A 12,667-nucleotide genomic window follows, 5' to 3' on the forward strand; every position below is an offset into this window, starting at 1 on the left:
CTATGTAAAACAACTAGTTAAGCTACATTGTTATAAAAGGAGGATTGAGAAAGTTAGGCAGCTGTTTTAGTACTGCATTAACTGGTTATAACCTCCTAGAAAAAAACACAAGTGCTCAAAGTGCTCTTTCATTCTGTGTAAAAGTAGTCGAGTTCTTGTGGACATGTTCTGAAAATGGTAAGAGATTCATAATTGTATCAGGGCTTGGAAAAGAATTTTAATTCAAATATATTTTCTAGCTCTTTTACTTAGTTTTATGAATTTACGTAAACTGCAATTGAGTCAAATATTTCACAGAATTTTTCTTTGCATTGCAAGTCTTAAATGTCAATGAACTAAGTGCTGTTCATTGTTGGATGAATAAGTGGATAAAGTCAATCAAGTACACTTCTAGTGACAGCAAAGGTGTTCCCAGAAGCCTTTACTCCATTGTGAAGTAAATTTACAAATTTTATTTCTCATCAATGAACGTTCTGTTTGATAATATTTTATACATGTAACATTTTTAATTTATCGTTATTGATAATTGGAAAGTTACTGTAAAAACTGAAATCCTTCATTTAAAATGTTTTTACTGATCCCAAACATTTAAAATCTTGTTTCTGGAGATCTTTCTGCTTGTGTAGTTAAGCTGCATCCTTGATTAAACTCTTCTGTCCTTAATTGCCATATGCCCTAGATCTTACTTTGTTGATTTAGTTATGTTTAATCGGGATTGGAGCTGAACTCTTCAGGAACATAGGCACCCCTAATTTAAGCAATAGCAGACTGCACAAGTTTGAAAGGATGTATCCTAACATCAGGTAAAATCAAACAGGGGTTGCACATTTGCCTTTTAGGTCTCAGTTTGCTGGTCCTGTAGTTTCCTGTGACCCAAAGAGTTTTTCTTGGCAGCTGTGTTGAACAGTCTTGTGTTGTGGTGAATGTACGCTGCTATTGGAAGGTTCAAGTTTAGAGCACTCATCCTCACCTTCAGCTCTGCAGCAAATACATAATTGTTGCAAACTCCTTTTTGACTTATTCACTTATTCACTTTGTGTGTAGTCGGCCACACATTAATGGCAAGCATCTGAGTCTTGGGGGTTGACACGCATTCCTCAAGATCATCCTCAAGTATCCTAATAAATACAGAATCACAGATATACCACAAAATATTAATGCCACATTTGAACATAAAGATAAATGTTGGAAACGTAATTATTGACATTTATAGTCAGAAAAACAAATACTATGGTGTTCCAACACTCTTTAAACATGTTTAACTGGTTTTTGTTACGGGTCAAACGTGAGTAAATGATGGTAAAGTTTTCATTTTAGTTTGATATGCCATTAAATCTGCAGCAGCTGTATTTATTTGATTTAATTTGACCAAAAATACACGTAGAAACAAATATTCAAATGAGAATTCCATCAAAATCTCTACATGATTTTAACCTGGCCAAAAGGTATCCCACCCTGTTAGGTCCAATTCAACATGATTTTGATAATCACTCATATATATTATATCTCCCCCATCCCCCGCAAATATTTTCCTTACCATTTGTATGTTTATTTAAATGAAGGCAAATCCAATCTTTACATTGTACTGCGAACAGCAACTAAACTGAATGTTCCAATTTCAGTTAGCCTATATATCATCCGCATATAACATTAATAATAATCCCAATTCAACTTTTTCAATTGTTTACTATCTGGACACTGTTACTATCTGTTCCAGACTATTCCATAATTTCACCCCACTATAAGCCAATAGCACCTGGATTCAGCCTTTATGTTGCAAGCAGAGATTGCATCACTCAGCGATGCAATGTCAGACACATTGCACTCAACGGAGTGTGACGTCCCTGTGACGGGTTAGGGTTGGGGTTAGGTGAGCGCATTAAAAAGCATTGGATGCAGCTCAGATCCAGGTCTGCGTAGTGCTCCAATTTCCCTCAAAAGTTCAAAGACGTGGTATAGGTAAATTGGCCATAGTGTATGTGATTGTATATGGGTATTTCCCAGTGATGGGAAGCTAAAAAGAAAATGAATGGATGAACATTTATTGTCCAAGATATGTCTTGGTTTACACAGTATTGCTGCAGTTTTTATATAGCCTACATGTTTTTCTTTATGGTTAAATGTTGTTTATACAACACTATCAATAAAACTTGGTAAATGCAAGGTAAAGAGGCAGTGGCGCCCCCAGAAATGTTTTTAGGGGTGGCCAGAAGAGGCCACACCAAATCTTGGGATGGCACACAAAAAATGACTTCAATGTAATGTTAAATTTTTGTTACTGTTAAATGAAATAATGTGGTTGTAATTCATTTAATCAATTATACTCTAGAAATATTGCAATTTATTCCTTGAAATTAATCAGCAAGTACATATGCAAACCAAATAATGATCAATATTTAGTTTAAAAACACTTTTCAAATATATAAATGTCTTTTCAGCTATTTTCACATGCTTTTATTGTACAGCTTACAGTATATGCCATGTCTAAAATTAATAAAGATTAATACACACGCACTATACAGACCCTAATAATATTTATCCATATTTCTTTATGAGCTACAATATTATTAATACAGCCTCTGTCATTGATGTACCTTAAGGTACATATTAGGGCTGTGCAATTAATCGAAAATCCGATTTCGATTTTGGCTTTTAACGATTATGAAAAACCATCGAGATAAACGATTATTCCATTATGTACCAGCCCCTTTCCAGTTGTACACGTGTGAAAACTCGTTGCCTCTGCAAAGCTCAGTTCCACGTGAAAATGACTAAAAGCGTGTGCTATAATGTAACTTTTGCAGCACAGGATGCGCATCATTCATATTTTTAAAAGCGCAAAAAAGCACATGCTGTTGTGTGTTTAGCCGCGGACAGCAGAGCACACACACATCTAACGTGATCTTAATTTGAGCGCTTTAATGGTCAAATACATGCACATTTGTGTCAGAGCGCGGTGCTTAGTGATTATTCATATTAACCCTTATTTGTGTAAAAAACTAACAAGTTGAGAATCAAAAGACACGTGAAAGAGAAACCAAATCATAGCCGCACTATTATTAAAGTGACAGCGTGCGGTATTCCTGCTGCTGCCGACTGTTTTTATTATTAATCAATAATAAAATCAAAAATGCAGTGAAGATGCTTAAAGCACAGTTTAAACATAACAGATTTAATAACTCATTTCTAATAACTGATTTTTTAAATCATTGCTATGATGACAGTACATATTTTACTAGATGTTTTTCAAGATGCTATATTCAGCTTAAAGTGACATTCAAAGGCTTAATTGAGGTAAATAGACAAGTCATTGTATAACAGTAGTTTCTTCTGCAGACAATCAAACATATAGCCTATTGCTTAAAGGGGCTAATAATATTGAGCTATTAAAATAGGTTTCAAAATATTCAAAACTGCTTTTATCATAGCTGAAATAAAACAAATAAGCCTTTCTCCAGAAGAAAAAAATATTATAGGAAATACTGTAAAAAACCTTCTGTTAAACATAATTTGGGAAATATTTATATATAAAAATAAATTCACAGGAGGACGAATACTTTGGACTTCAACTGATAATCGTTTTGATTAATCATGATTACAATTATGACCAAAATAATCGTGATTATGATTTTTCCCATAATCGAGCAGCCCTAGTACATATTAAATTGCCATTGCTTTCTATTGAAGATGTGTGCGTGCTGTCAGCAACGATCGGGGAGGGGGAGAGGGAATGAATCAGCTACATCAGTGGCACCAATCAATCCACAATAATTTAGTGGCTGCATTTTATTCATTTATTTGATTAAATATTGTGAACTTACATAAGTACTTTTAAATTAATAACAGCTAAATCATATTGGGGCGGCCAGAGTTTACATGCGCCCCTGAAAGAGGCATGTGAGTGTCTAGAAATAATAACTAATTGTTAAAGTTGAGGATCTCACCTCATGTCATGTGTAGAACCCATGAAAACAGGCTTCATAGAAGCCGAAGGATATGAAGGACCTTTATCCACCCAGTATTTGTCCTTCTCAAGAGGAGGAAGATTCTGGTGCATGTCATCTACGGCTAGCATAGAAACCTGGATAAATAGGAACCCACTGTCATGAAACATTTGCATTCCTTGAAATGATGATGCTATTTTTCAATCTGCAAACCTGAATGTTTCGATCTATGAGTTGGTTGGTTTCAAAATCATCATCATCTTCTCCAAACGGGTTGATGATAAGTTCCCCTACCTTTAAGAATCAATGCACCGTCAGTTTCTGAAATCAGCAGTCCAAAGATTGCTCTTTAAATGCTACCCGTCATACCTTTAACCATCCAGCATAAAAGAAGAACTCCAGTAAAGTGAAAATGGGGATGTACAGGTCAAGGTGTTCTTCGGAAGATGCAGGCTTCACAAACTGCCTCCCAATAAGACTAAATGTAAAGAAGGAGTACACGGCCACAGTCACCACCTGCATCACAGAGAATTGGAGATGCATTCAGTCAATTATTACTCTCATGCGAGAGATAATCGGATGAGCCTTACCTGTGTGTACACCAAGGGAATGCTGATCCAGTCATAGTGGAAGAGCATGCTGCATTTTGATCTATAGTTATTCAGCTCCTGACAAAGAGGAAGAAAGAAATGAATTTAGTGTGCTTTTATAACAGAGATGTATCATCTTGACATGTTTATACGCACATACATCCATTAGCAGACGCAATGCTATATCATCTTTCACACGCCCTTCTTTTCTGGCCTGAGACGCCAGGTTGGCAAACCATGCAAGCGGCATCCAGTATTTGTTGAAGTCTGAGTACAGATGGTTTAGTTTCCTGAGCTCATCTGTGGTCATGAATCCTGCAAAACAACATGCATCAATATAAATGCATTCCAGATTTAATCTTCAGCTATTATCATTTGACAAATTCACGCAGATGTTTGCATGCTGATTCACATTCTCTTTTTTTTAAATAAAATGTGAATCACAGGAAATATTACAAATTTCTTGCTATAGTGCCTTTTCTCAAAATTTGCAGCTATATATACACGACAAATAATCAGATTATTAAAGATTTAGAGCAATACATTACATTTATATGAATTCTAGTCTGTACACTGTAAAACCCAACAGTCAACTTTATCAAATAAAATGAGTGTAGTTAAATCAAAATTGACTGAAAGTTAATTTTATTTATTTGAAAAGAGTTTTGAACTCAGTGTTGAAGGTAATGAGTTGATTAAATACTTCATTACCTAAACTTAAATGGAGCGAGTTCACAGTACTCATATAGATTTGTTTTTTTTTTAACTCAAATGGTAGCAATCGTTTTCCTCAAATGGTTTGAGGAACTTATTGGGTTTTACAGTACTCAGTTGGTTTGAGTTCTCTTCATTTATTAGGTTTTACTGTGCTCAAATTGCTTCGTTTACTCAAATAGATTAAGTTCACAGTACTCATTAGGATTAGTTTTTGAACAATCGGTTTCCTCAAATGGTTTGAGTTACCTTAACTTTTTGAATATTACTCCTTTGCATTCATTCTCTAAGTTTCTATGTAAGTAAAGCCAGTCTTCGTTTAATTCTGTATTCTCACTATGGGCCATAGAAAGTGCCATGTATCAAGTAGCCTAAAATAATAAAATAGCAGAGTAAATTTTCTGTCATGTTTAGTCCAGATAAAAATTAAAATGTTTGAAAATAAATATTAACTCTCTGTGTCCTTAGACAGCTATTTGAACACGTTTATAGGAATGGTGCGACATGTTTATGGGACAGATGTGCATCTGTAGCATCTGTTAGAATTTAACATTTGATATGACGCACATAGCCTATAGTTCAAACAGACTTTGGCTGAATGCGCTTTTCGATAGTGTCACATTACACACACCACATACTGGACATGAAGCTCAGCACCATGCCTAAAATAAGGATATATTTACTGAATCTGGCCGAGGCAATATATTCTTGACACATGTTCTATCATCACTGGCGCTATAGAGAGAAGAAGTCACCATACAGAGACAGAAACCACCATTATGTAATTAAAATAAATTTATTCTGAAGGAAAGGAATCTAATATAATTTCTGTTGAGATCTGCCACCATATCGAAAATAAAAAAAACAAATAACTTGATTTTCAAGTGGTTGCCCACCAAAATAACGGGAAACACTGAATGATGCCGATAAGGAAACTGTATTTTTAACTGTAATAATTAACTAGTGAATCAAAAGCACACCCTGCATTACCAGAGAACATCTTGTTGACAAACGAATGAATTTTATAGGCTGGTTCTTTCAATAAATATAACTGAATTTATCTAACGAATCCATCACTAAACTGAATCCTTTATTTAGTTTGATTCTCATTCAGTCATGATAAGTAGTAGTAAACAAACTTGGCTTTATGTCCTTGAAGGAGTAAGGGAATCCAGTGCTCCAATATCAAAGTGCCTCCCAAAGATTTTTAGATGTATTTGAAAGTTTCTATCTTACCTGCCTCCACAATGTCCTCCAGAGTTGTAAACCTCTTGCGCACTCGTGTGCTGATGGAGCGCAGTATGAGGACAGATGACAGGTTAGCATATCTCATCAGAGTTCTCCTCAACAGACGACCTCTTTCATCTGTTCCATGGACGTTTCCAGAGACCACCATCATCAGGTTATCAGGCAGGGGAAAGCTGGTGTACTGACCCCACCAGCGCTGAAATGCTTGAGTGACGTAGAACCCTAACAAGACCAGTTTAGCTTAGTACAAGAAATCTTAGGGGTTGGAAATGTCGTGTTGCATCGATAAGACTCTCACCAAGAACAAATGACATGGGGATGAGTTTGGCAAACTTGTTACAATGACGTGCTAGTCTCGCGAATATCTCCTGTTGATTGTTATTGAGGACACACCTGTGAGAGGCGAGAAGGGTTGAATCATTGTTGAAGGACAACAGATCTTCCCTGTACACTTGAATAAGTGAATAGAAGCTGAAAAACCCAAATTTGTTACAAATAATTTTCCTAAATGTGTATTCCTTGGTATCATCACCCTACTTTTGTGTCAGATGAAGCACATTCATTGCATTTCTGATGCATTGAGATGGTCAAACTGTGAACCCTGACACAATAAAGTTGCATGTTTTGTTTAAAGACTTCCCAGCAGACACAGGATGTCAACATAACGTCAGATTGACATCTTGGGACGTTGCATTTTTATTGGAACTGAAAATTAAGTTGACATCAGAACCCAAAGTCAGGCCGATATCAGTGTCCAATGTTGGACAAAGATTGCATTTTGGTTACTTTCCATCGCAACCTACAAACAAACAAATATCAACTAACGGTGTTACAGCTTGATGTTGTGTGGATGTTACCACTATGACGTTTATCAGACGTTAGATTTTGGTCACTTTCCAACACAACTTAAAATCAACAAAATATCAATATCATTTTACGTTGTAATTGGATGTTAAAATAACGTTGTCCTAAGACACTGGCGACCTAAATTTAACTTAATATTAACGTATTATGGCATAGCATCTTATGGTCTGCTCGGTTGTCACAGATTGCCTTTCATTTTTAATCACATTTAGAATAATTTTTTCAGTTTAAAAGTGATAAAAACAACATACAATGAAAATCCATCTAGCTTGAAAGAACAAGCATATAAACTGGCAGACAACTTCACCTTGTGTAGACACTAATCAATTTTGTTAGTTACAGGTCTTAGACTTTTACTTTCTATTGGGTTTTTTCTTCAGCTAAACATGAACATTTTGACTTTGCAGAAATATTATTGATCAAATACAGTTAAAAAACTATGAATACCTGCCAAATGAATCTATAATTATCAAAAAAAGGGATAATTGGGTGTTTAGAAACATCACAGTACCTGTACAGAATACTGATAAAGGTGTACAGTAAGCAGAAAACCAGAAATTCTCTGTAGAGAAGCTTGTAAATGCTTCCTTTCCATCTGAAGAGCAGCTTCGAGAAACCTCCAAACTTAGCATTGGCAACCTTGAGCGTGTAGGAGACCGTCATGGTGGAATCCTAAGAAAAGCCCAAGTAAGTTTTTACAATTCCATCACACATTTACCACTTGAACATTTGTTCTTACCTTAAGATTTCCAAGTCTGACTCCTTTTAGAGGGAAAAGCACACCTCTTGATTTGCCTTTTATATCTCTGACTGTAATGTGGACCTGTCGATCCTTCTTGTGATTTATGTTTGGGAACTCAGTAGAAATATTCATGGCCAGTGTCAGTTTCACACAGGTCTCAACATTATGAATGATTACTCTGGAAAACATGCAGTAAAAGTCCAGTGTATGACAAGGTAGCTATAAATTGATTATGTACTCGCCAAATTATCTTTTGATTAGGATTTTTATATTATTATTATTTTCTGAAAGGGTAGAGTAAGTAAAGTGTTTAAAGCATGTTATATAAAGTGGAGCTCAAAATTTAAAATGTTAAAGGTCAAAGGGATACCATTGCTAGAGAATGCGGTATCTTAGAATATACCAAATCTGAGATTTTTCTGCAATATTAAATTTTTTTTCTTTTACAATCTTATTAACTCATTTAAATCCACCTAAAATGTTATCATCCATGACAGACAAATGCATACGAGGACAGAATAAATCAGCTAATCTCAATCAGCTATCTGTTCAACACTCCAGTCATTCAGCACTTGACGTGTCAGTTCAGCTGTGTCTCAGTGTTTGAGAATTCAGACTAAAACTTCTGCAGTGACAAAATCTTGAATAAACACACAAGGCTACCTTTGCTGAGAAGCATATTGTGTGAACTGATCTAAATTTTGCTTTAGCAATGAAAGCTTTAAAAAAGTTTCATTTTATTCCAATGGGAAACATTGAGCTTGTGGTCAGACTGGGGAATGACTGAACAAAAATTTGTAATGAAGTCCGTAAAAAGATGGAGCAGGAAGTGTCATGGTTGGATGATGTTTTATGCAGCAGGAATCTCCTACGTCTGTATATATTCATCAAAATAGGTTATTCATTGCCCTGTCAACCAGCAATTTTCATGTAGGACAATGAGCCTCATTCCACAGTATACGGGGAAAGCAGCTCTTTGAAGCTGAAAAGTTGTTATAATGAAATGGCCAGCAAGAGCCCTGAAATAAAACTGATTGAAAATGAGACAAAACATGGCTAAGAAACTCAGTAAACTGTGAAAAAGACTGAAAAAAATCTGATAAAGATTACATGTAAAGTGTGAGACTAATGTCTGTGTTAGACTAATGATATTTTGTGAGAAACTAGTGATGTCTTGCTGCAGATGTGAGTCACTCAAACAAAGGCTTGATCATTTTTGACTGCTGTAACCTTCCATGTTTTTTATAGTTCCCTGGATTGATGAAGATTAGATTGTTCAATTTAATTAACTGTTCACTGATAAAGGTTACTATATAACTATGTTTTAACATGTTAAAGAAATGTGTTGATACAGCAGACGTTAGTAGATGATAGTATGTGATGTCATATTTACATAACTGGTAAATAACTGAGTTATAAATTCTCTTTCATGTCAGTGTTGTAAAGGCATTCTCGTGTGAACTGCTCAGCGAGACAAACACGCCCAAAAGAGCAGGAGTTTGAAAACCAACAGGGTTAATAGAGATCATTTGCTAACTGTGATTGCTGTTGTGTTAATTTAGCTTAGCATACAGGCTAGGATCCTAATTCAGTAGTTTATACACCGAATTAATGAAATGGGATATAGCCTAAGGATTGAGACGTTTCCGGTCTGATAATAAAGAAGTTCAAAATGTTCTTACACGGATTAAATAAATACGAGAGAAAAAAACTATTCGCCTGCTGTGTGCTCCTCAGAAATATAATCATTAATTTGTAACTTTGTAATATTTTCATCCAGCTTCTTAGATGTAAACATCAGTTTAAAATAACATGTTAGTTTAATAAAATTCGTCATTAAACGCTTTAACACTACTGACACTAAATGCAGCTTCTGAATACATGCAAACTAGAGAAAGATTGATTGCATTTTTTGATAAGCTAATGTGCTGAATGTGAGGAGAGAAACACTAGGGGGCGGTATACAATAACGGAAATAATTCTGTTGGGTTACTAAAGAACAACATGCTGCATTTGCGATAGTAGAAGCATATACATTCAATTACTTGTTAAAACAGCAGAAGCTTAATGGCACAATTTTCCCGCTCAGACTTCTAGAACCTGTTTTGTTGTTGTTGTTTCAGCTGAATTCAATAAGGTAAGTGGTGAAAAGAATCATTACACAGGTCCATGTAGACAAACATGCAGCACCTTTTAAAATAGAGACTGTTTGAACTGTTTTTATTCTTATTAGGAGATTTCGCATTATTATTATTCCTGTCATTCAAAACTCGTCTAAATTCGAGGCTGTATTTAAGAAATACAATTTTTTGATAAATTAAATTTTGTTTATTAAAACATGATCACAGAATCTGAACACCGAATCAATGAAAACTAAACGTTTTTGCTAAGTACTGTAACTTATTGTTTAACGATAAAAAGGAATTTTAAGTCAAATTATATTTATTTTTTCAGTTGAATTACTCCCTACACAGTAAGTATCCTGTTTAATTACATATTTTCTAAATCATAGATAATGACTGTCAAGCAATTTTACAGCCATGATTAAGAAAAAAACACCTGCTAGGATGTTATTAAGTGTAAGAATAGTTTGCATTCCAAAGACACCTTGTCAGGTATATCTAAAGTAAGAATAATTTTTTTTAATTCTCAGTTTAAATATTACAGTATAGCCCAGGAAGATTTATAATTTCTAAATCTTTTTAGGCTACTTTGCCACTTCTTAAAGGCACTAGATTGTAACCTTTTGTCAGTTTTTAATCATTTAAAATATATCAACATGATAAACTATTATTTTACAAATAGTTTAGATCATAAACTCATTTGTTTAGCATCATTTAATAGTTTAGAATAATATGTTTATCTGTTATGATCAATGATGACAGAACAACATTTTACCAATATTTTCACATTTTATAACCTCAAAAGTTGAAACAGCAAAGTTGCCATTTTTCTTGTTTTTGACATCCATTTTGTGTAAATGAAATGAAAAATATAAATCTGAAAATGTGTTTTGTATTTTCAATGAGGGAATATATATATATATATATATATATATATATATATATATATATATATATATATATATATATATATATATATATATATATATATATATATGCGTTATATAAAAGTTTTTAGAACAAAAAAACAGTTGCAGCTCATCCAGAATGCTGCTGCCAGGATTCTGACCAGAAGCAGAAAATCAGAGTACATCCAGCCTCACACCTGTCCTCAGATCTTTACACTGGCTCACAGTTATATTCAGAATAGTTTATTATTACTAGTCAATAAATCACTAAATGGCCTAGGACCCAAATACATTACAGATGCTCACTGAATACAAACTTAACAGATCACTCAGATCTTTAGGATCAGATAGAAATTCCAAGAGTTCAGTCAAGGCAGGGTGAATCCGCCCTCAGCTACTAACAGCGCCCCTCACTGCTGGAACCAGCTTTCAGAAATGATCAGATGTGCTCCAACATTAGGCATGTTCAAATCAAGACTGAAAACACCTGTTTTACTGTGCCTTTACTGAATGAGCACTGTGCTACGTCAGACAGATCACACTATTATGACTTCTTTTCTTTTTTTATTCTTTTATAACCTGTTTAACACTATTTATTCAGTTTTTATCTGTTTTTAATAATTTTTATTGTTTGTTTTTTTATTTTCTTGTATACTTGTCTCTTTTATTCCTGTTCATGTAAAGCACTTTGAATTGCCACTGTGTATGAAATGTGCTATATAAATAAACTTGCCTTGCCTTAGGATACAAAATGCTTTGAAATTCTGCAAAACAATCCACAAGCCTACAGAGATAATCTTTTTATTTTGTATTTTTGTAAAGAAAAAAAAAATGTTACAGATGTGACAGGTCCTTACTTGAATGACGTGGTAAAAGTAAAAAAAAAAACATTTAAAAAAAGTTAGCAGCACCCGACACAACACTCCAGCGGGGCAGGTATAGATGCCTCCGAGGCCATTATAGCACTGCAGGTTTTGCTAGGCCCCAGTAACCCAATGCTATAATTACAAACTCCCACACAGGAGGAAATCAGAGCTAGCTTTTTATTACTGCTGAGTGATTTCAGCCACTAATGAATGGAGTGGCTCATTATGGGGACACAGAAGCAGATAAATGGTGTGTTGTGAAGGTCAGTGTGAGACTCTGGATCTGCTAGATTCACTTCAAACCTGCTCCCAGAGGAGGACTGAGTATAATTAACAAATCTGAAATGTTTTCTTCTTAACTTAGAAAGTCTACACTCCAATTAATTAACTCTGGAAAAGCTTGAATCGGTCTTAAAATATACAATAAAACAAACATTATGTGAAAAAGCTTTTATTTAAAGCCAAGAATGAAATGCATTTATTTTTGCAATCAAGCTCTCAATAAATTCATACAAAAAATTCATTTCCAGTGTAACTCAGATGCATCCAGGATTATAAAAACTGTGCGTTTTGTCAATCTCTGTTTTATTATCATCATCTTCATCATCGTGTTTCTAATAAATCACTTTTATATTTGTCATTTTATTTTAACATAATATATTATACAT

At 34.4% G+C, this 12,667-nt stretch overlaps 1 protein-coding gene, 1 long non-coding RNA gene and 1 other non-coding gene across 3 annotated transcripts; 2 read left to right on the top strand and 1 right to left on the bottom strand.

Annotated features, from left to right (window-relative positions):
• The first annotated feature begins 37 nt into the window (after nucleotides 1-37).
• Nucleotides 38-168, top strand: LOC137488417 (small nucleolar RNA SNORA47). The gene has a single exon (XR_015479311.1). It is a non-coding gene; the product is annotated as a small nucleolar RNA SNORA47 (small nucleolar RNA).
• A 131-nt stretch (nucleotides 169-299) lies between these two features.
• best4 (bestrophin 4) lies at nucleotides 300-10,356 on the bottom strand. The gene is made up of 10 exons (XM_087240895.1): nucleotides 8,100-10,356; nucleotides 7,872-8,032; nucleotides 6,795-6,889; nucleotides 6,485-6,718; nucleotides 4,695-4,849; nucleotides 4,535-4,612; nucleotides 4,314-4,460; nucleotides 4,158-4,238; nucleotides 3,945-4,081; nucleotides 300-1,118 (listed from the first exon to the last, which is right to left on the bottom strand). The coding sequence occupies exons 1-10, from the start codon at nucleotides 8,289-8,291 to the stop codon at nucleotides 1,022-1,024; spliced, it is 1,377 nt and encodes a 458-aa protein (XP_087097021.1). The 5' UTR covers nucleotides 8,292-10,356; the 3' UTR covers nucleotides 300-1,021.
• On the top strand, nucleotides 1,081-4,987 carry LOC147846368 (uncharacterized). The gene is made up of 2 exons (XR_015478516.1): nucleotides 1,081-2,600; nucleotides 3,655-4,987. It is a non-coding gene; the product is annotated as an uncharacterized LOC147846368 (long non-coding RNA).
• Nucleotides 10,357-12,667: the final 2,311 nt, after the last annotated feature.

The sequence above is a fragment of the Danio rerio genome, chromosome 2, assembly GCF_052040795.2.
Source record: "Danio rerio strain M-AB ecotype USA chromosome 2, GRCz13ab, whole genome shotgun sequence".
Lineage (NCBI taxonomy): Eukaryota > Metazoa > Chordata > Actinopteri > Cypriniformes > Danionidae > Danio > Danio rerio.